Source organism: Erpetoichthys calabaricus, chromosome 4 (genome assembly GCF_900747795.2).
Source record: "Erpetoichthys calabaricus chromosome 4, fErpCal1.3, whole genome shotgun sequence".
In the NCBI taxonomy this organism is placed as follows: Eukaryota; Metazoa; Chordata; class Cladistia; order Polypteriformes; family Polypteridae; genus Erpetoichthys; species Erpetoichthys calabaricus.
The window spans coordinates 236,627,166-236,651,292 of NC_041397.2; the positions used below are offsets into that span (position 1 = coordinate 236,627,166).

The 24,127-nt window shown below is 35.7% G+C and overlaps 1 protein-coding gene and 1 long non-coding RNA gene across 3 annotated transcripts in view; both read left to right on the forward strand.

Moving 5' to 3' along the window:
* The window catches only part of gramd1c (GRAM domain containing 1c), a 118,098-nt gene that overhangs the window by 90,406 nt on the left and 3,565 nt on the right, over nucleotides 1-24,127 (forward strand). For both annotated transcript variants that reach the window (XM_051927157.1, XM_051927156.1), the window contains exons 9-15: nucleotides 101-239; nucleotides 5,251-5,391; nucleotides 7,533-7,651; nucleotides 9,582-9,724; nucleotides 10,456-10,559; nucleotides 17,821-18,003; nucleotides 18,242-18,311. In XM_051927157.1, the coding sequence (XP_051783117.1) occupies nucleotides 101-239; nucleotides 5,251-5,391; nucleotides 7,533-7,651; nucleotides 9,582-9,724; nucleotides 10,456-10,559; nucleotides 17,821-18,003; nucleotides 18,242-18,311 (899 nt within the window). The remainder of the gene's footprint in view (nucleotides 1-100; nucleotides 240-5,250; nucleotides 5,392-7,532; nucleotides 7,652-9,581; nucleotides 9,725-10,455; nucleotides 10,560-17,820; nucleotides 18,004-18,241; nucleotides 18,312-24,127) is intronic.
* Nucleotides 18,323-23,717, forward strand: LOC127527665 (uncharacterized). Its single transcript, XR_007934851.1, has 2 exons — nucleotides 18,323-21,900; nucleotides 22,931-23,717. It is a non-coding gene; the product is annotated as an uncharacterized LOC127527665 (long non-coding RNA).

A 24,127-nucleotide genomic window follows, 5' to 3' on the forward strand; every position in this document is an offset into this window, starting at 1 on the left:
GTGAACTGCTTAGTGTAGCTTTTTTTATCTACTGTATTTTTGAAAGGCCTGCTTTTCAGCACAACTCCCCAAAATGTTGAGCAGAATTAATTTTTTTTAGGAGAACCGCAGGAGCCCTTTGCCTTTATCAGGGAGGAGCTCTCCTGAAAGGATGAACAAGACACCTGTATTTCCACTAGATATGAATGGAAATGAAGACGTGCATTCTGAAAAAAGTGGGTCTGATATTGGGGAAGAAGGTGAGCAGAACCATTTTACCATGACCATTTATTTTATTTCTTATTCATTCCATAAAATGATTGCATTAATGGAGTTAAGCAACTTCTTTTTTTTTAGCGATTCCTCTGTAGCTGCTTATAGTTCCGAACTTGATGAGGCCACTTTAGGAGGATGTTAATATAACCCAATATTCTTTTCTGGATTTAAGGTTTGCTTCAGTGATCCTTTACTCAAGCAGTATTTTTAATGTCTAATTTTACAGTGATGTAATTTTATTCTATAACTTTCGTGAAAGATGTGAAGGCTGGCTCCAGTTATCCTCAACATAGTATGGACTTTTTTATGATATAGTAGCAACAGGCTTCTAGTGTTTTTTTTATTTTTTTTTTTTTTATTTTTTATTTTTAAAGTACACTTGAATTCTGTATAATTTTCCAAAGTATTAAATGCCTTACCTGCTCCTACTTAATGCATTATTATTCACTATAAAACTAATCATGTACCTCAGAAGTCCTCCTAGCAGTAACAGGAACAAGGCAGTTGTTCCAATACACCAGGCCACTTAAGCAATGACAGTGAAGTTCATTACTTGTCATTGAACTATTAAAGAAAAATGAATTAGTGAAATCCCAGTCTAATATACTGGGGAAAATGCAGCCTTCACAAAGAATTTAGCCCAACTAGGAATTAATCTTCCACCATTTGCATCTGTTGCAGTGCTGTGCTTGTTGAAAGATTGTTTGAATTTGAGGGGTGGTCAGGACACCGTATATAGTACAATGGTGTGTTCAGACTATAACTATGAATCTTATTCTCCAAAATAGTTAATGAAAAATCACATATTGAAATATGCTGTTTCAACTGATAGTAGAAATGAAAATCCATTTCTAAGATAATTTTAGTTTCCCATCCTGGATAAAAACCTTTGTACTGTTTTTCATTTACCATAATTGCCTTAAATAAGGAACCATTTTCTCTGTAAAATGAATAAAAACAGCAGTGACAAAACTAACCACCTTGGTTGAAGAATTTCGAAACTACTGTGCATTGTGAAGTCTTGCATAAATGATGAAATAGGACAACTTCTTCTTTTTCTTTTTTTTGACAATTGTTTTTCTTAGTGTAAGATATTCCTTTCTAATTTTAAATTTAATAGACTTAATGCTTTGATTATAACTGATTTGTGGTGTCATGTTGGTGTAGTGGTTAGGGCTGCTGCTTCATACATTCAAATCCAAGTCAGCATTCTGGACTCGTATTGTGTACCATTATAAATTTGGCTTGTACTCCACTGTGCCTATGTTGTTTTTTTTTGTGTACTCCAATTTTATGCCCACATTCGTAAAGATGTGCAGGTTAGGGCTAACAGACAACAACAAATCCGTGCCATTGAGTGTGTATGTATTTGTATGAGTGTGCCTCATATTGGATCTATTGCTGCAAAGGTAGGCTCCAGCTCCTGTCATCCTGAAGAGAATTAAGTGGATTTGAGAATGTATGTAGGACATGCTAATATTTGGGTTACACTTTTATAATAACTCAATAATTTTAAAACAGCCATATATATAAACCTTTTACAGTTTACAATTGACAGTTACAGAGTGCTAAATGCACCAATGCTTTATAAGAATATATTCTTATTATCGTCTGGCTCCTAGAGATGTGTATCTTTTAATAAACCTAATTTTGCTTTAACCAGATTTTTACAAATTTTAACAAGGATATTTCCAAATTGCATTACATTTTTCATGGGCATACTTGCCAATTAAAAACAAAATGTTATTGTGTTCCCAGCATTTTGCATTCTGGTGTATACATGCATGAAGAGCTGTGCTAATCAGCTACATTGGGGTACTAGGCTCCAGTTATTTTAAAGTGATCTCCGGATTGTGCTTGTTATCTTAGATATGCTAACTTATTTACCACCATTTTGAAGTAAATGTCAAGGATGATCGGCATTTAAATTCTGTTCTATTTGGTAATCGTTTTGAAAATGTTTATCCACACCAATTGCAGTTTTGTGCAAATATTTAAGTTCCTTTTGTCAATTGATATGTTTTGTTGTTTTTTTTTAATTTAACCAAATCACTTAGTAACAGACTTGGTAAAAAAAAACAAAAAAAAAAACGTGGCTTATTTCTACAAATTGTAATGCACAATTACTGTTTTATTTCATGAATTTAACAGATTGGAAAACATAAAATGAGGCACATTGACTTATTAGGTCTTAATTACATTGTACATTAGATTAGATAAACTTCATTAATCCCATGGTGAAATTCACATGCATAAAGTAGCAGAAACATAAAAACAAGAATATGTATTCACCGGACAAATAATACAGCCAATCTATCAATCGATAAGTAAGAAAGAATAAATAAATATATAAATAATTGTATATTGTGTATATATTTCAAAATGGCATTTGAAAATGAACTTAACAAGTGGCCTGGGAGGAAGCATTGAATTGCCTGATAGCAGTGGGCAGAAAAGAGCCCCAGAGGCACTTCTTAGCACACTGTGGTAGAATGAGCCTGTGGCTAAAAGTGCTCCAAAGGAGTGCCTTCTGGAAGGGATGAAGAGGATTTTTCATGATGGCATCCAATTTTGCCTCCATTCTCTTGTCTAGATCGCCTGGTGATGGAGCAGACTTTCGTGATACGTTTGTTCAAGAATGGTTTCTTTTCACTTCAGGTTACTTCCCCAGGAGACAGCAGCGTAGAACACCACATGGGCTACTATGGAGTGATAGACAGTTTCCAGCAGTTTGCTACACACATCAAAAGACCTTAGTCTCCTTGTCAAGTATAGTCTTCTTGTACAGAGCAACTTGTGTTGTCAGACCAGTCTAGTTTGTTGTTTGTAGCTTTGCATCACTTCCATTTCCTCCACCCGTGTTTGGTGACTTGTCTCCGCCTAAAGTCCACCACCTGCTCTTTTGTCTGACTGATGTTTAGTTGCCAGTTGTCCTTGTACCACAAGGCGAAGTCCTCCAAAAACTTGTCTTCATTATTAATGCAGCCTATGATGGATGAGTCCTCTGATAATTTCTGTAGATTGTAGAGCGTGAACAGGAAGGGAGACAGGACAGTTGCCCGAGGCGCTCCATTACTTCACACCCACATTTCTGACACACAGTCCGTCAGCCTCACAAAGTGCTTTCTGTTGATCAGGTAGTCCGTGATCCAGGAGATTGTGGGAGCATCAAGATTCAAAATCTTGATCTTTTTCCCCCAGTCGTGAGCTTTTTCCACAGTTGATAAGGCAGAATGGTGTTAAAAGCACTGGAAAAGTCAAAGAACATTGTCCTGACTGTGGTGCTGGCTTGTGGGAGAGTAGGCTCTGTGGAGCAGGTAAATGAGAGCATCATCCACACCTATGTGTTTGATGGGCAAACTGCAGAGGATCCAGATGTTCTGAAACCAAGGGTCATAGCTGTTTTAGGACCAGCCTGTCAAAGGCCTTCATGATGTATGAAGTAAGAGCAACTAGTCTGAAGTCCTTGGGTTCAGATGAAGACAACTCCAGAGCTTAATTGTTTCAGATTTTTTTTTTTATATATTGATTTTATTGTAATCATTCCATACAAATAGATAAATTTTTACAAAAAATATGATTTGAAAACAAATCAACCCCCACCCCTGAGAAAGAGAGCATGGCCAACAGACTAAAACTTAGAGCTAGTAAAAATAAATAGATTGATGAGTTTAATAAGCAGATAAAGATAATTGGAGAAGAAAATGGGAAGAGAATCTGCTTCCTTGGTGCTTTAAGAGCTTAATCTAAAATGTTATTGATTAGATCCAGCCAGGTTTTGAAAAAACTCTGCACAGATCCTCTAAGTGAGAATTTGATTTTTTCCAATTTCAAATAGTATTAAACATCAGTTACCCATTGACTTAAAAGAGGAGAGTTAGGATTCTTCCAGTTGAGTAAGATAAGTCTATGTGCCAATAGTATAGTAAAGGCAATCAGTTTGTTTGTCCTTCTCCACTTTAAGCCCATCTGGAAGAACACCAAACACAGCTGTTAGTGGATTAGGAAGGATTGTGACACCAAGGCCGTCTAAAAGGCATTTAAAGATTTTGGTCCAGAATGATGTTAATTTGGTACAGGCCCAAAACATGTGACCCAGTGAGGCTGGAACCTGATTGCAGCGTTTGCAGGTTGGATGTTGCCCTGGAAACATTTTGAACAATTTTAAACGAGACAGATGCGCTCGATTTATATAATTTTGAGTTGAATAATTGTATGCTAATTATTTCAGAACTTTAACTACCTGCCTATTCAACCCACTCCGGGTGTTGTGCTTACGCTCAACCACAGGCTTCTCTAAGCAGCTGACTGAGGTTGTCAAAATAAAGATAACTGAACTTTACAAAGCAGGGGAAGGCTAGGAAAGGTATTTAAATGCTTTCTGTAATGAAAATATAATTGAGAAATAGAGTTTAAGGAGAATTGCAGAATTCATGACAAAATCTGGAAAACCAAGAAAAATCTCTAATAGAATTATTTGTAGACTAGTCAGTTATGCAAAGCAAAACAGTTGTATTCATTTCAGAGAACGCACATCATGGTTCACAGTAATGCACCAGTTCACTATGAAAGTATTGAGTGCACAAATATGATAATCATGGAAGAGTATTTGGAAGGAGACATTAATTATGATTTCATTACAAAAGTCAGTCTGAAGTATGCAAAACAATACTTTGATAAGCCAAAGGTGTTTGGGAACCATATGTTGTTGTCTGCTGAAGCAAAAATTAAACATTTTTATTGCAGTCAATAGTCAACAAAGACATTGCTGAGAAAAAAGAAGTATTTGAAGAGAATAGCATGTGTTAGGCTTTAGTGTAGTGTGGCAGCCATTGGCACAGGAAATTTTGCAGGTACAGGGAGGAATTATTAATTAATTTATTTTTTTGACCTGTATGTGACAGTTGGGGGTGTGTGTGTGTGTGAGCGTGCACATATATACCAAAAAGTGTTTATAATATAAAAATATAATTTTTTTTTTTTTTGCATGAGCAGTAGAGCGACTCTCTGCAGAAACGATACAAGGACGACTATATATCAACCGGGTATTCCACATCAGTGCCTCCAAGATGTTTGAGTTGCTGTTCACAGACTCGGAATTTATACAGCAGTTCATGGACGCAAGGCGGATTTTCGGTAAGGAAGACCAGTGGGTTTTCTTATGACTTTGCCTGTTTCTCGGAGTACACAATCAACAGAGTGCTTTTTCTTTTTCTATATTTGACAGCTTTATTCATTTCTGGATTCTGCTTTTTATTACCTAATGTTGTTCATTTTCTTTTGGTGCCACTTCTTGAAAGTAATATGCTAAAGGGGATCTTTTCTGAAAATTATACAAATATATTTTAAAAACCTCTATTAATATAGAAACCTGGTAAATATATAGTATGTATGGACAAATGGAAACATCTAAACTTTCACTAATTCATATTTGTTGGTCTATATACTTAGGCAGTTTTTGATTAAAATTTGATTAAGAGGACCTGGAAATGTTATTGGTGACATACTTTGGCTCAGCTTTTGAGGCCAAATAAAAATATCCCTTTGCACTACAGAATATTTCTAATTTGGTAGGCAATTGAGAGACCACAAAACTAGATCTGACAGCTGTTCAGGCATCAAATGGCTGAGGTGAGGTAGCTTCAATTTGAATAAGAAACATATTTGAAACACTGGACAGTTCTGAGTGGATTTCAAGATACAAAGGAAAAGTGAAGAGATACAGAATTCTATAATATGCCTGGGTTATGACTATGATTAAAATAATTATTAAAAAAAAAAAAAAGGTAAATATAAGTGAAATCTTTTGGCAACTACAGTGGAACCTCGGTTCACGAACATCTCGGTACACGTACAAATCGGTTTACGACCAAAAAGTTCGCCAAACTTTTGCCTCGGTTCACGACCACACACTTGGTATACGAACAAGCCAGTTTCCCTTTCGGTTTGTACATGTTCAGTCTCTCCCTGTGCATTTCCTGTGCAGCGAGCAAGAGAGAGAGCGATCGACACATACACACTTACAAACAGAGGCAGCGCGAGAGAGGGAGCCACGCACACACAGAGGCAGCGGGAGAGAGAGAGAGCGCCGCGCACACACAGAGGCAGCGCGGGAGAGAGAGAGCGCCACACACACACACACACAGGCAGCACCAGAGAGAGACAGACGCGCACACACACACGCACACACACAGGCAGCGCGAGAGAGAGGTCTGGACTCTTAAGGTAGAGAAGGCAGTTAAAGAATGCACTGGGCTTGATTTTGTTTTCACTTCTCGTTACAGCGATCGGTTCATAGCGTGCATTGTTGCAATGTTATTTTTCTTGGTGGTTTATTAAATTATGGATTTTTTCAAATGTTCATTTTTTTCCCTGTGCTTAAAACTAATTTAAAAAAAAAAAAAAAAAGTGTTTTTAGCCAGCGGTTGGTAGTGCTATATCTGTTGTTCAAGGTTTTCTCAGTGTTATTCAATGTTTTTACATTTAGTTTACTATTAAGCTGTGCATTCTATGGTTTAATTAACTATATTTGTGCTTAAAAACTTAAAAAAAAAAAATATATATATTTACATACAGTTCGTATGGTCTGGAACGGATTAATTGTATTTACATACAATCCTATGGGGGAAATTGCTTCGGTTCACGACCAAATCGGTTTACGACCAGAGTTTTGGAACGAATTATGGTCGTGAACCGAGGTTCCACTGTACAATGAACAATCTAAAAGTAAATAACAATTGGGGAGAAATTTTGACATTTTTTGCAAGTTTATAGAGAACTGTTTAGTAATCTTCCAAGTATTTAAGAATTCCATGCGTCATAGCATTTAGTAAAATCTGTTTTAAATTTCATGCCTTGTATGAGTTTATAAAATTCCTGCTTATGAATACATATCCTTTCACTTTAAGAGCACAATTTTATGTGCTTTTGTAGCCATGAAATGTTTGGTAGAACTCCATGATTAACATGGGAATGTTCTATTTAAGATGTTGTTTTCACTGGCTGGTTTGCCATGTTTAACAGTTCCAAGTCACTACAAAAAGACTTCCTAAATTCCTTTAAACATTTAGGTAATGGTGTGCGTAGTGTGCACTATTTCTTTTCATTCTTCATCTTGCCTGTTTTGTGAGTTCATTGTTAACTACCTAAAATAGCCTGCATTTCCAGTTGCTCAAACAGTGAATATAAAATCCCAGAGGTATCGATGAGAACGTTTGTTTTTCCTAATACTTTGAGTGGAGTAATTTGAGATGACATTGCATTTAACCACCTTACAGGTTTTGTATCTACTCCGTGGATGAAAGAGGCATCTGGGGGCTGGCGGAGAAAACTAAATTATACAATAACAATTAACAATCCACTCATCGGCAAGTTCACCACAGCAACAGAGACACAGGTATGGGTCAAATGGCTAGAATTAGTCCTCAACATTCTGATTCATTCTGCATATTATGTTACTGGAATGATCCATCACTCTGCAAAGCTTCACGACACATGACTGGCTTTCATGTTAAGAAGGTTAATGAGTTTAAATTTTTAGTCCGTACTGCCCAGGGACCTCTATAGAAACACCACCTGCCCAACAAAATATACAAAACACAGGTATTTTGTAGTAAATGGTACTCTGTGGGTGCTATAGTGAGAAAAATTTTAAAACAGTCAAAAGCTTGACTACCCCACTAGGAACTTAATACATTTTTGTTGAGAAATCTCTAATAGGTGAGGTACCTTCACTGTTTACTTGTTTTCTAATATGCAAATGCACTTTCCACTTTAAGAATAAGTTGGATATTTTTCAAGTCAAACGTTATTTCATCACAATCATGGTGTATATTAATTGGCTTCATAAAATTGTGTTATAAAATGAAGTGCTTTTTTTTATAAAGTATAAAAATACATGGTATGTTCTTGCTGCTTACAGTTGGGCCAAAGGGTGCTTGGGTCCATTGATGAATCTGAAATAACTTGATACAATTTGAAGCAACAACTTCATTTTTATCATGGTTGTGAAGAAATAACTTTGACTTGAAAAATCTTAAAACTTATCCTTTAAGTGCTATTCTTCCATCCAAGTTCTTGTTGCCTGAGCTTCCTCCTGTGTGTTTTTGCCATTATTTCTTAGTCCAGTGGTCTCTCACAAAGTGTTGTTGTCACCAGGCAACACTGCATTCTGGCTTCTCTGGGATTTTTCATAGCTGTTCCCCAAGTGTGGCATTGGCTCATTGTATGAAGCTTGGTATCCAGCAACAATCTGATATCTCAAGTTTAGAAGGAGAAACGTCCAAGTTTCACTGCTAAATTACTCCACTACCCCAAAGACGTCACTTAAAATACCTGTGCTTTAAATTAATGTATAGATGTAAATATGCTGTATTGTTTAATTGAATCCTTCAGTTGTGTTCAACTGTATTGGTAGCTTGTTTGATTCAGGGCTCACTGTTAGTGCATTGTGAAAGCTCACTAAAAAAGCCATCTGCATATAGTAATCTGTATTATCATAGAAAATATCCTGCACTGAATCTGAGGGATTTTTCACATTGAAAGTTATCATATGAAATTATTTCTTATGTATTTAGGCTGTTATAGAAAGGTAAATAATGTTGTTCAGGTAGGACATGGCATTATAGAGATTAAAAGAAGAAACTGCTGACTTGCTGTGATTTATTTTGTCTTTGCCTTGTAACATGTATGGGAATTTATGTCATATCTAAACATAAGTGAAGGTAGAAATAATTGAAGTGGAATTTTTATTATTCTTTAACTCTATCTGCAGGAGTTCATGGCTTGAATATTTCTCACACAGAAGACAGGATGGTCACATTTGACTTGACTGATAAGCTTCAATGCCTTGAAAACCTCAGTTATGAATTTGTAAAACTGATGATAAAATGTAATGAGTTATATCAGTAGGAAAGTGGATGTATTTTTGACATTCCAAAGGACTTTAAATTAAACAATAACTTTTCCAAAATCCTGTATTTCCTAATATTACTGTCTCCACTGCCCAGATATATGCAAGATTGTTTGTGTGGTATTTTTGGTAGTGCTCTGGAAAAGGGATTCTGTATAAAATACCGATTTGATAGTCAATGCCTTCTTTAGTTGTATATTCTTATGGAATTTTACATATTCACATTTACATTTTGTAAAGAATTTGGCTGTGTGCTATATAATGTGTTTCTAATGTTGCTTCACAGGATGATACCTGTCTACAATAAAATAATTTTATTTGGGCAAGAATTTTGTGGAATGTTTTTGCTGGAAAGAAAAAAAATTCTTCTTTAAATATATATTGTAATTTTTCAGAATTTCATTTTTGTTTCTAGGTCATGCATAAAGAAAGCAAAGATGGACTGTTTTACCTTATTGATGCAGAAGTGATCACACATGATGTGCCTTACCATGATTACTTCTATACTGTCAACAGGTTCTGTATTGCTCGTATATCAAAGCACAAGTGTAGATTAAGGTATGTACACAAACTTTGTTTGTTCAGTGTGATATATAGAACTCTATCTAGTCTGCATTTCTGAAAACGTTTGTAAAGTAAGCTTGGCTACACCTGTTCAGAATGTTATGAAAAAGTGGTCTAGCTTTTGCACCATTTACACTGAGCAGAATCTTTTTAAAATATTTGGAGACAATGGTCTGCTTCCCTTTAGCGCATTTACCTAGCTGTAATATTTAGCCATGCTCACAGTACATTAAATGAATAGTTCATTGAACAAAGGGATTGAAATGGTAGCACCGTGGTATATAGTTCAGTTGTACCCACTTGTCTATGATGTTTTGCTGAATTTTAAAGAGTGTTAAAAAAATACATATTTAAAGTCAAAGTGAAATCATGTGGTGAATTTATGGTTACTTGAAGATGAAGTTTGTAGTATTGAATTTAGGATTCAGTCAAAGGTATAAATTACTTTCTACTTGACAGTGAGAATAGTTGAAATTTATTAGACATTGAATTACTGCCATCTTGTGGATAGTAATGAGTCTTTCAGTCTCTTGATGTTTAGATTTAAGTAGAGACTCACTAGTCTAATTCAACAGTGCCAAAGAGGGGAAGTATAATTGTAGATATTTTAGCCTTTTGTTTTCTTCAGTTTTTTCAATATTAAAATTTTTGAGCAGTTAGGGTTATAATTTATGATCTTTATCCATTTATAATTTTGATATATCCTCTCATGCAATTGATTTTAGGATTTCAACGGATGTCAAGTACAACAAACAGCCCTGGGGTCTGATTAAAGCAGCCATTGAAAAGAACTCGTGGAGTGGCCTAGAAAACTATTTCAAGCAATTAGGTAAGTGGATTTCACTTCCAAGATGCAAATGTAAGCGGTAGTACCTTAACAGACAACTGAATTACTTAATGTGGATCTTGGCTAATTATCGCATAATATACAGAAAATGGGTAAATGGGAAAATGCCATAAGGAAATACTGTAAAACTCATTAGCAAGCACACAAGATCAAAAATGGATAGAAGTGGGTTGGGTATAACAAGTGTCAATGGAATCATAAATTGCTCACTAATTATGCTGTCTTTAGGACATTGAATGCTGGACCATTTTTTGCCAGGATGCTACAGTTATAGGTCTTTTCATATATGATAAATAATGAACTCCTAAAACTAATAAAAAATGTATTAGAAAGCAATGGTTTTATCAACAGTATCTGTGTCAAAATGTAAAAAAACAAAAAGTTAATTACTTTATTTTCACCAGTAACATGACAAAGTCTGCATTTGAATGAGAAAATTGAGCATGGACCACGCAGAGGGCAGGCTTAGAAGCACATGCATATAATACATTTATTTGGTATTTGCTGTATGTTTGCACTGGTGGCAAAATGTCCGCATACTGCTGCCCTGACAGTTGTGACGAGTCAGATGCCTTGTAACGAAGAAACTCCTTTGGGGCAGCAATCCAGATCAGTGCATGATCAAACATGAGCTACATCATCCAATTGATTGTCACTATCTCGATGATTGAAATTATCATCAAAATATTCATTTTGAAAAAAAATCTAGTTGTTTCAAAACATTAGCAACTTTATATCTTTTTTGCTACAACATAACTAGTCTCTATTCATAGCACTATTTTCCACAAGCTGTTTCAGCAATTTAAAAAAAAAAAAAAAAAATGTATGGCTACTACTAGATGGCAGCACTATAGCAGGTTACTGAGACACAGTAGAAAAGCTTGCCAGCAAGCTGGCTGTGTCTATCGTGGCTGTATACTGAGATACAATTTCTCTCGTATGTCACGTTTTGACAGGCTCAGTGAAATATGACTTAACTCATACCTCACGTTCAAAATGTTAAAAGAAGCAGCTCAAATCATAATGTTCATTAAATCCATCTGTTGAAACCTAATGTACATCCAGTTTACCTCTCTCCTTAGTAAGAAGTTGTTCTGGCATTTGCACCAAAGTGTAGTTTGATTTCAACATCAGAATACCGTAACCACTTCTCTGTGCATTTTTTCATCAAAATGTCTTGTCATCAGATGCTTTTCAGAATGTGTGTGAATATAATTATAGTTTTTTGTTTTGTTGCAAAATCATAATGTGTCAAAACCTTGAGTTTTTTTCCATAAAGAATATGGGCAAAGATAAAATGGTATTTATTATTCTTTTTGTATCACAATTTGATAGATGAAAAGGTAATAACAATAACTTTTAACATCTAATCTTTCAACCTTAGAAATGGTAGTACTATTCTATTATCGTGACGCAAATCGGTGAGGCCACCGCCCCCACTGTCTTCCACTGCGAGTCACGTATGCACATCACACCATGTTAACAGTTAACGCGAAAAGATTAGTGGCAAGGATTTATCTCTTTGATAGTGCAGTGTACCCCGGAACAATGAAAATTTGGGAACTACCAACCAGTGAGGAGACCTCTGTGTGCTTTCTTCAGGACACAGGTATTCTTCCTATAGAAAGGCAGTGTCCCTGAAACCACCCTATGAAATTATATTTCTCCAACCGGGTAAAGTGGAGGTGCTCCAGGAAAACTTGTCGCACAAGTGTCACCATCTGACAAGGGAACTGGCTGGAGAATTGCCAGTTACCATTAAGAACTGTGGTTCAGTTCATTTATTTGTGGTGTGAGGAGCTAACGTCAGTAAAATGGTGCGAAAACCAATTAGACATGGAGATAGGAACAAGTATATGCAAGAAGTTTGCGTGTGGGACGTCAGTCGTCATGAGAAAACACAAAGTAGAGGCAAGGGACTATGCGTCGAAATTTTGTCCGACACACTGGGTGAGGAGGAAGGCCCCACCGATTTGTGTCACGATAATACAATTTGCGTCATGATAATAGAAAAGTACTGAAATGTTAATACAACAGCTGTAGCTTAAACATGCAGAATGTCATCTTGTCAGCCCAGTCCCATTAATTTTTATTGTGAGAAAAGTAAATATTGGTTTTACTTGTGAACATAATTAAATATATGGCATTTGATAAAAATGCTTCTCTTAATCCAATTAGCCAAATTAGAATAAGTAAGAATACATACCAACTTATCAGCACTTTTTTTCTCATTTAGCACTGTTTACAAAGAGATTCATTACTATCTTGTTTAGTGCACTTCTGTTGATAGCCCCCTTCTAACTGTATATAGAAGATACTTGGATTCCTATTGGATTTAGCACATAGATTCATATAGTGCCTGAAGGACCTAAGAATGTTATGGGAAAAAAGACACAAGTTTATTCTTCCTTTAAAATTTTGAATAATTCAATCAAGGTTTTAAAAGAATTGTAAAGCTATGTAGGTACAAATGATGGAACATCCTCCCATGTTCAGAAATATTATTAGACTCTCACCCGATTCGATTGTTGAAACTTTGGTGGTGACCAAGTTGTCCTTGCTTGTGGTTTAGAACAATATGTGTCACACGTAGTTGTGCCTCCTAAAAAAGAAAATGAGACAGAAGCAGCAACCTGTCCGTCAGACGAAGGGGATCTCGAAATAAGTGAGCACATATAATACTAGCATGAATGTCTAGGTGCATGTGAAGTTTGATTTTAACCATTTATAAACTTAGCCAGAAGTATAATTTCTTTCATCCCTGGAGATTCTGTTTTTGTTTTTGGTCATTGAGTTCCTTACTCTAAGGTTGTTATTTGAGTTTTATGTTCTGTGAGAATATGGCGAAACACCAGTTCTGTTCGTCATTGTTTTGCCTGACAAAATGCTGCATTTTTAATGTTGGACGTTTCATTAGTAAAGTAAGTAACATTAGATGAAGTGAGCACTTATTTAAGGTTGCACAAAATCTGAAACCAAAGTGCATGTTATCAATAAACGAGGTAGGACCCTTCTGAATGCAAGGCCCTCTGGGTATATATATATATATATATATATATATCATTTTTTTTTTTTTTTTTTAAATAACTTATCAGGACTTAACAGGTGCATTGAATCTCACTCACTGTTTGCAATGTAAAACCATTTGCTAGTAAATTTATTAGTAGTGAGTGATATTTCCGTGCTGTGTGCGTATCTGTACCCAGTGGTTCATTTATCCTGTCTTCTGAGTAGCTAAAAGTATCCGTACTCTTCAAAGGCATATTGCCATGAAGATGGAAGCAGTTGTGATTTGAAAGAAGAACTGGTGAAAGTTAAAACAAGTAGTTGAGTATCCTTATAAGTAACAGATCAATAATGAAAATGACTAACAAAAGAAAAACATTTCCATCTACAGATAAGGAGTGTAATTACACAGTTACAAATAATCTGAATTGTACAGATTTCCACACCCAGAGAATGTTTTCTAGTGAGCAGTCCCCAAAAAAGGTTTAATCAAGTAGACAGCAATCCACAATTTCACAATCATGATGTGCTGCACTTCAGAATATTCAGGTTTAAAACACAGTTGATCTTTGAAAAATGTTTTTCTCATTGTTGTTTACATATTGATCTGTTACTTATGCTGTATATAAATTTGAACTCCTTGTGTTTGTGTTCGTCTGAGAGATTTAAACATTATAACCTACATTAGCTGTAGTAAATATTCTTAGATGATTATTTTTATGTCCCATAACAACAAATCTTTTAGATACATTTAAACAATGTTAGGAACAGGATCAGAGTTTCAAATAATGATTGGAACTTAACCTTGAGGTGCACTTGTCAATCTGTGCCAGATATTACCGTGTATACTCGCGTATAAGTCGGGTCTTGAAACCCAAAAAATCAATCATAAAATCAAACCCCGACTTATATGCCAGTTCAAAAATATGACACTTTTTTTTTTTTTTTATATAAACATCTTGGTTCCTCCAATCTCGTACCAGTTTCTTAGACACATCGAATTTTGTTGCAGCAGCACAGTTACTAATTTTTTGCCACTTCAATGACTTTTAGTTTAAAACCAGCTTCATATTTTCTTTTGATCGACAGCTCCATCTTAGATAAGGGACGATCTTATGATAAAGGTGTATGAGGGTGTAAGATACACAAAACAGTGCAAATGTTGCTTTGGAATAGTTCAGGTATTACCGTGTGGTCACGTAGGCAAATACATAGAAAAAAAGGCAGTGTGCTCCATGGTTACTCTCTCAGGTGGAGGTTAGCATATCATAATCTCTTGGATCAATAGCGAGAGTATTCTGCTTTCGACTTATACAACTGACATTATAAAATATTGGAAATTATATTGTACAATCAAGCCCCGACTTATCTACGGGAGAACTTAAACGTGAGTATATATGCTAATTATTTTAGGTCAAAGTTAAGCATATCAAGCATTTGGAAGGTGAAAGATCAAGCTTAAAATTATTGTCATATGCAGACAATATAATGAGATTCTTGATTGTGTGTGTCTCTCTCTCTCTCTGACTCCTACAGATTATTGAAAGTAGTATAAAACAAAAATTTTACATTATAACTTTTGAAACTTGCTAATCAGGAAAGTACTACAAAGTTCTTTCTAAGGTTCTGGGACTCCACTGCACTATGGTGAGAGAAATCTTAATTTCTAAATGGAGAATATTTGAAACCATAGCAAATATTTCTAGAGGAGGGCAGCTGGCCAAAATTACCCCAAAGGCACAGCGACAGCGCATTCAAGTCACTGAGGCTACCAGTAGACCACACAAAGAACTGCAAGCCTCTCTAGCTTCAGTTAAGACCAGTTTCCATGATGCCACAATAAGAAAGAGACTGAGGAATGGGATTCATGGGAGTTTTTCAAGTTGGAAATCCCTGCTATTCAAGAGTAATATCAATGCTTGTCTTACATTTGCAAAGAAAGACCTGGATGATCCCTAAGCTTTTTAGAGTAATGTTTTGTGAACAGACGAGTCAAAAGTAGAACTCTTTGAGCAACACAGGTCCCACTATATATTGTGTAAATCAAATGCAATGGTGAAAGCAGCATACCTGCAGTCAAACATAGGAGTTGTACCATAATCATGTGGGGATGCTTTGATGCCTCAGGATCCGAAAGACTTCCCAGTACTGAAGGAACCATTAAGGGACATTGCTCCCAAATTTCAAGCAGGAAGGAAAATGGTAATTTAGACCAAGAGAAAGTTATATTTTTAGTGTCAGAAAAATATGCAGATACTTTGTGCAGTGATATTTAGAAAAGCTTGAGTTTCAACACTAAACAAATTATTGAAAAGAAATGAGTGAAAAGGTTTGAAGCTTTGCATTTTTGGTTTAAAGAGAAAAAGACAGATTTGGGTCAGTTAATTTTGTAATCAGAGACAACTCTCAGAAGACCTGAACCAATTGAAAATATTTGGAAGCTCCATGAGTGCATTTTAAAAAAAAAATCTGAAGCATAGTCTGAAAGAACATGTAACAATTATGAACTAAAACTTAAGCAATAAGTCCAGAATTTCTAATAGCCACTGTCAGTGCACTGTTTGATTGAAAGTTAAACTGCTGGGGGTGGAAGAGGATGTCTGGAAAGCACAGTCCTAGCCTTGTATCTCTTTAAACTGGGAAGAGGTTACAACACATGATTTTTCATTATGTTTTAATAGTACAGTGATTGGTTTTAACTTAAAACTGGAGATTAGGTGCTGGCTGTAGATTGATTATTAAACGTGTTGGTTAGATGCTGGGATAGATATCTCAAAATGTGAAATGGAAGTCAAGCGGTATTCTATCAAGCTCCAGGATTCTCCCTTCTTAATTATTACAGGGAGACTATAAGCAGGAGAAATCAAAAACACTACATTAAATGACTATAAAGAGAAATGCATTGTGGTAGAAAATTACAATACTTGGCATATTAAACAAAGCCATATATATTTGAGATAAAAATATAAGTAATAATAAGCCATTTATACAAATAAATAGCATGAAAGGGCAAAGATAAAATGTTTATGGGATAAAAATAACTTGTAGAATAATAGCAAAAAATAGTGTCCACACAATAAATAAACAACTAAGTGAGACTATTTAAAATAAAGTTTAGAAAATAAGCTCTAAAAAATATATAAGCTAATAAATGAAAAAATTCATAAACTGTAAAATTATAATGAGGGGGGGGGGGGGCCCTCCCATTTAGCTGTACACTCAATTTTCAATACATAATTTTCTACCATGTTTTGCTCTCATGTTGTTCTTCCACTTGACACTGTCAGCCGGTACATATTTTTTTAGTTGTTCTTTTTTGAGCTCCAACAACTGCTTTGTCATTCACATATTTTCTTGACATTACATACAAAATAAAAAACACATTAAGTATATGGTTCAAAATTTAATTGCCTTTGTACATTTTTCTTTGTTTTTTATCATGCCCTGAGGAAGAGGTTCACCCCCTTGAAATTTATGGGTCGTTAATTAATTTGGACATTTTGGATTATGTGTTTTGATTTTTCAAACACTTTATATTACAGTCGTGGCCAAATGTTTTGAGAATGACACAAGTATTGGTTTTCACAAAGTTTGCTGTGAAAGAAAGGCCCACACTGCAAATATTATAAACTTAATATAATTGTCAAAAAGCCTTTGAACCTTATGAAATGCTTGTAATTATACTTCGTATACCATAGAAACATCTGATAAAAAGATCTAAAAACACTGAAGCAGCAAACTTTGTGAAAACTAATACTTGTCATTCTCAAAACTTTTGGCCACGACTGTACTTGTCTCAGGACTTGTGCTTTGAATTTTCCTTCCTTTTTGGTGACAACTGTAGTCTGGCAACTTTAGATTTAAACAAAGTATTTTTACTTTTAGTAAAAGGAAAAACAGATGAGCTGGCATGCAGGAGCAGGGAATTAAATTGGCTCATTCCATTAGCAAATAACTCGTTTAATTGGTTTCTATATTGAATTTGACTACAGGAAAGAAAATCTTACAGATAAAGGCAGAAATGTTTTTTGTTTGAGCCAGCCACATCAGGTAAAAAAGTAATTCTGTTTTCTGCCATCCTAGCTCTCAATGCATTTGTTTTGAGATAGTGAGACTGCAAGCCTAGGGTGCAATGATGAAAAAGTTAGATCTTGTTTACATGTCAAATAGTGAGAATTACAATGTGTGAAATGCTTAAAAGGTGTTCTTGCCCATATTTCTCACTGACATTTTGAAGAGTCCAGGTTGCTTGCTGAAGAGTCGGGTGTAAGCCAGGTGCCCAATGATGCCAGTAAACCAGGATCATTGCGAAGAAGACGAAGGACATGCAGCCGATCCCTAACTGAGCATCTCTCTAGACAGTCAGACAAAGCTCTGTTGGCTGGAGATATGAATGCTGACAGTGGGACAGAATATTCACGTAAGTACTATGGTATGTGCATTTAAACGAATGGCTATGTTTATTTTAGTAGTATGCGGTTTGTAGCAGGTAATGTGTATGTTTTTGCTTTGTTTATTCTAAAGCTAAATATTAACACTACTTTGAATGTTCAGTCTTTTCTCAGATATTTTTATTGGTTAATATCTCCTAATAATGCTTGCATACTGAATTCTCGAAGGTACATTGCAGCATTTTTAGCCTGTGTTTTACTTCACAGGGGGTCATGGACAGTTCCAGAAGTCACACAATTGGAACCTGACTTGGATTGTCCTAATAATGAGCTTTTTGTAAGTTTGTTTTCATTATTTGAATTAAAAAAAATCTTTATTATAGTTCTGCAATGGATTAGTGTCATTAAAGTTTTTGCTGGGCAGCACGGTGGCGCAGTGGCAGCACTGCTGCCTCGCAGTTAGGAGACCCGGGTTCGCTTCTCGGGTCCTCCCTGCGTGGAGTTTGCATGTTCTCCCCGTGTCTGCGTGGGTTTCCTCCGGGCGCTCCGGTTTCCTCCCACCTACGTGACCCTGTGTTCGGATTCAGCGGGTTGGATAATGGATGGATGGATGAAGTTTTTGCTTGTGTGTTATGCAAAGTGCTGGCCTCTGTGATCCTGAAATAAATGAAAGGGCACTTCATAATACAGGGTGCCCATAATGAATGTAGTAGCTTCAACACATATTGAAGGTTTTGCTAAATGGTGATGACACATTTTTGCTTTGCAATAGGAAGCACATAAATTTAATTATGACAAAAAAAAATAATGTCCCTCCACCATCTCCATTTTTAAAAAATGAATGGCATCGGAGGCAATAGCAAAGATTTGTAAGGCATGAGACAATCTGTTATAGTCATATATAAGTGCCATTTTTGGGACTAGATTATGAAATGAATGCATCTGGGAGAGAAAACCGGATAAAAGTCTTAGATAAATTGTGTTTAGTTAAAGAAGGTTATTAATCAATTATTCATTATTTTATATAGCACCATTTACAGTGGTGATAATGTAAACCCAATTTACATAGTATAGTGCTGTCCATGCATTTCTTACAGCTGGGGTTTAGTTTGAACATTAAGGCTTGTGGTTCTAGATACACTAGCTTAGCTAGTCCGGTTCAACAAGCATTATAAAATTTTTTCATTAGGATATGGCTTTGTTTTTATTTTTATGGTGAATCCTATTGGTTTATGGTGGCTTTATTATTCCTTTTTTTCTGTAATATGTAAACTTTATCTTTAAGATTTTTTACAGTGCAATCTTGAAAAAGTAATTGGAAAGTTGATTTGAATCAATATCTGGCAATTAAAATTTGAAATTGAATTTCCTTGTGCCCCATATGAGGCAGTACTGCTACTGCAGACTTTAAGGTATGAAAATTAGCTTTAGTGGCATTATTAAAATACAATCAAAACACAGTTTGACAGAACTTGCTCTGCCAAATCTGTAGAATATGTTAAAGTATGGGTTTTTGACAAGAAACACTTGCTTATAAACTGTTTCTTATACCGCCTTTTCATCATTCATTTTCCTGCTGTCTTGTTATAGCAGAAAGTAAAATTGCTTGCCTGGTAGTTTCTGAAAAACCTATAGCACTTGTGTTCTGTTGCGACTTACATAGCTAGTACAAACATCAATGATATTAGTCCTTCAATTGTTTGGTTGCATCTTTGATATTTCAAAGTATTCACAATGTTGAACTGACTGGCATGATGAGTATAGACTGTATATACAGTATGCATACTTTGCTGCATTGGATGTATTTTAGTAAGGGTTGTTTTTGGTAATGTGTAAATATGAATAATTGTACTTATGCTACAGCTTATTTTATGACCTGTGTACAAACACTGTAGAAAAAGAGAACATAGATACACTCCTGTTCTGCTGGAAACTTTATATACATTAGCGAGAAACTACATATTGGCAGAAGTAGCTAAAATGAGCTTTTCCAAGAAAGGTAACTAGCTGTCAATTTGATTGTTGTAAAACCTGTTTTAAAAGTATTCATTTGATAAGCTGAATTTTATAACAAACAGGTGTTAAAGTAGCATAAAAATGCTTCAACAACTCCAGTTGTAGTAGCATTAGACTTGCAGGACCAAGCTTAATACTGCAGACAAGACTGACACTGGTTCTGTGCATAAGCAAGCAAGGTGAAACCTGTAGAATGCAGGCAGGAGTGGAATTTAAAAATTCCAGATTGCTTAAAGGCTTAACACATTAAAATACATTTTGGTATCTTTAGAATGTGTTTGTAGCACTGTGGCTCTAAACCGATTTTTAGGTGCTTATATACAGTACATAAAATAGGAGAATATAACACATGGGGAATTTAAATAACCATTTCTGTTAGCCTTCTCTGATTTTAGTCAGTCATGCTTTATTTAAACCTCTTACAGTGAACACTGATTTAACAGTTTAGAGATCAGCTTCACATCCATGATTGTACCCGTTTGTATACTGAAGAGAGAGATTTTTATTGTTTTGCAGCTGAAGTAGAAATTTTAGATTTTAATGTTCAGGATTGGACATTGTATATTGGAATATAACTTTATAGATTTATGGGGCTACAGTGAAGTTTATATTTAAGTGTACAAAAGGAAAAAAAAATGCCAGATATAACGCCTTAGAGTGGGTTCTTCAAGGAATAATGAATGTTCTTCTGGAGTAGTTCTGCAATTCAGTTATATGTTTGCCTTTTCAGTGTGATACAGGCACACACTTATTGTCTATCTATTATGGTAAGTAATGTTAGGATATTCTGAATTGTTTTTGTAGAATGTGGTTCCTGTAAATCATTCTGGAATAGGCAATCGGCCAACATAATCTGGCTATTTGAGTGACTGCATGTTTACGATAGCTGATGGCTTTCAGAAACCTAGAAATAGTATTTTGCACCAGATTGAGTCTTTTTAAGGTGTTTTCAATTATAGCAGTTGTTTCACACTCTGTAGCGATTCTCCCCAGCAGTCTGGTTTGTGTAGGTAAATGTGAACATACCAGTGGCAGTATGTTGCAGATCAAAACAACCAGACCAAGACCCTTTAGAATGGTGGTGCAGTAACAAGTGAACCTTGGAGTAGTCCTGCTACACCATTGCTGCCAGTAATTCATCAATTTCAGAATAAACATAAATACACACACACATACATACAAATGTCACATGAAACAACGTGCTCAAGTACCAATAATCATAACAAACCTAGTACCCGATTCAGAGCCTTTCTATTTATCTAATTATTAGATAGAAGTTGACAAAGCTTAAAGCTTACTTGTGATTTGATCAGTTGACCCAGGTACAGAGGTTTAGAGAAATGAATAGCAGTGCCCTCTGTGACCAAAGAACACCCATAATCGTGCACTGCAAAGGATGATGCAGACACTGGAGGCGCATTAACTTTGATACTATGTGGTAAGCATTAATGAAACATTCCAAATGAACAAATTAATAAATATTTGCAGTCCTAAAGACCATAGACATGCAAATTAAAATAAACTAAATAGAGGTTATGTTTGTATAGTAGGCAGTTAGAGAGTAAGTACCAACATCATACAGTGAAATAAAACTGATGCTTTCACTGGCTAAATGAAATTGAAGCAAATCACTGTATGCTGTCAGCAGCACTTGCCATCTTCTGTAGAGTCACCTAGATGAATCACTTGCTTTCTCTAGCTTGCAAAGTAGTACATAATTTTCATGTCCTCTTCTAGTTACTAGATGATTGGTATAATTCTGTTCACAGAGCTGTGTTTGGCATATATGCGGCAGTGCACAAACACGGCTGTCATTGACCCTTCATGATGATATTTCCTGAGAAAAAAAATTCTGCCCAATGAAAGAAGTCAACAACATGCCCACAGGGTGTCTATTGTTGCGTTATACAGTGATCCCTCGCTATATCGCGCTTCACCTTTCGCGGCTTCACTCCATCACGGATTTTATATGTAAGCATATTTAAATATATATCGCGGATTTTTTGCTGGTTCGCGGATTTCTGCGGACAATGGGTCTTTTAATTTCTGGTACATGCTTCCTCAGTTGGTTTGCCCAGTTGATTTCATACAAGGGACGCTATTGGCAGATGGCTGAGAAGCTAGATTGCTTACTTTTCTCTCTGTCTTGTGCTGACTTTCTCTGATCCTGATGTAGGGGGATTGAGCAGGGGGGGCTGTTCGCACACCTAGACGATACGGAACGCTCGTCTAAAAATGCTGAAAGATTATCTTCACGTTGCTATCTTTTGTGCAGCTGCTTCCTGAAAGGACATGCTGCACGGTGCTTCGCATACTTAAAAGCTCGAAGGGCACGTATTGATTTTTGATTGAAAAACAAACTGTCTCTGTCTCTGTCTCTGTCTCTGTCTCTGTCTCTCTCTCTCTCTCTCTCTCTCTCTCTCTCTCTCTCTCTCTCTCTCTCTCTCTCTCTGTCTGTCTCTCTCTCTCTCTGTCTCTCTCTCTCCCTCCCTCCCTCCCTGCTCCTGATGGAGGGGGTGTGAGCTGCCGCCTTCATCAGCTTTGTGCCGCGGTGCTTCGCATACTTAAAAGCCAAACAGCCCTATTGATTTGTTTGCTAGAGATTGTTTTCTCTATCTATGTGACATTCTGTGCTCCTGACACGCACTCCTTTGAAGAGGAAGATATGTTTGCATTCTTTTAATTGTGAGACAGAACTGTCATCTCTGTCTTGTCATGGAGCACAGTTTAAACTTTTGAAAAAGAGACAAATGTTTGTTTGCAGTGTTTGAATAACGTTCCTGTCTCTCTACAACCTCCTGTGTTTCTGCGCAAATCTGTGACCTAAGCATGACAATATAAAAATAACCATATAAACATATGGTTTCTACTTCGCGGATTTTCTTATTTCGCGGGTGGCTCTGGAACGCAACCCCCGCGATGAAGGAGGGATTACTGTAGTTCACTTGAAAGTTTATTATGTGAAACATGACCAAACTAACTGGAGATTGGAACAAAGTAACTGATCATCTCTTGATTCAGAACAAAGCAAATGGACTGTGAGTGTGAAAATGCCTTCATTCCAACTTTTAGGAAAACCATTGAGTAAGAGACAAGCAGCAATGCAATATAGAGTTTGTCAATATATGGCTAAATATTGGCATATTTAATGCCCAAACAGAAATTTTTACTTTTGTACACTGATTAAATTTATTAAATATTTGCCACAGCCTGTTTTAATCACACATGGATTGTGGGATAAATTTCATCCCTTTATTTACATTGCTTTATAGTTTATGCTATATGAGATGTAACCCTGGATGATATTGATGCATTTATATTGTAACATTTTATATTCAGAGGAGAAAAAAAATAAACGTATTTTAGAAAGTTGCATAGTGGTAAAAATAAAGAAATTTAGCACTTTAGAATGTCTTGATTAAGATAGAAACTTCAAGAGCTCTGACACTTAGAGGCATATCAGAAAATGAACAGATTATGCTCAAAACTCTACATAACGTAACAATTATCAGAGAACTATAAGGATAATTGTTAATCTTTCCTGTTTTGGCTAAACACAGATTGAATTGCCTGCATCTATTGCTACAGCTTTACGCTTCAAAGATGAAAAGAAAACAAAGATTTCATTTAGGTGCTGAGAGAGTTTTTGGTTGGGTTGACTTGTGTTATACCAGGGGAAAATTGTTTGCAGAGGAAAAGTACAAATATAAGATTGTCACACAAATATGAAATGTATGCCAAGAGAACTAATTGCAACTATTGCTATAATCATTATACAACTGTTTCTTCAGTAAGAATTTTGAACTCCAGCCATATGGAGTGATAACCCAGAATTCACTAGGATCCCAAGCAGTACTAGAGTTTTAAAAACTTCATAGCAGTTGTTTTGATTCTATTAATTTTGAACCTTAAAAATCTAAATCTACTGCCTTATAGAAAAAAAACAAAACAAAAAACTTAAGAAGGAATTTCTACTATTTGACAGAACAGAATCTGCATTCTTTCTTACTTTTTATAATATTTTAAATAGACTGCTTTCAGTACAGGACTATATGATGTATTTTCCCTTTCCTCACATTTTTGCTTACACAAGGATAATAAGTCTATTTATAGAATGCTTTCCCCAATGGATGTCAG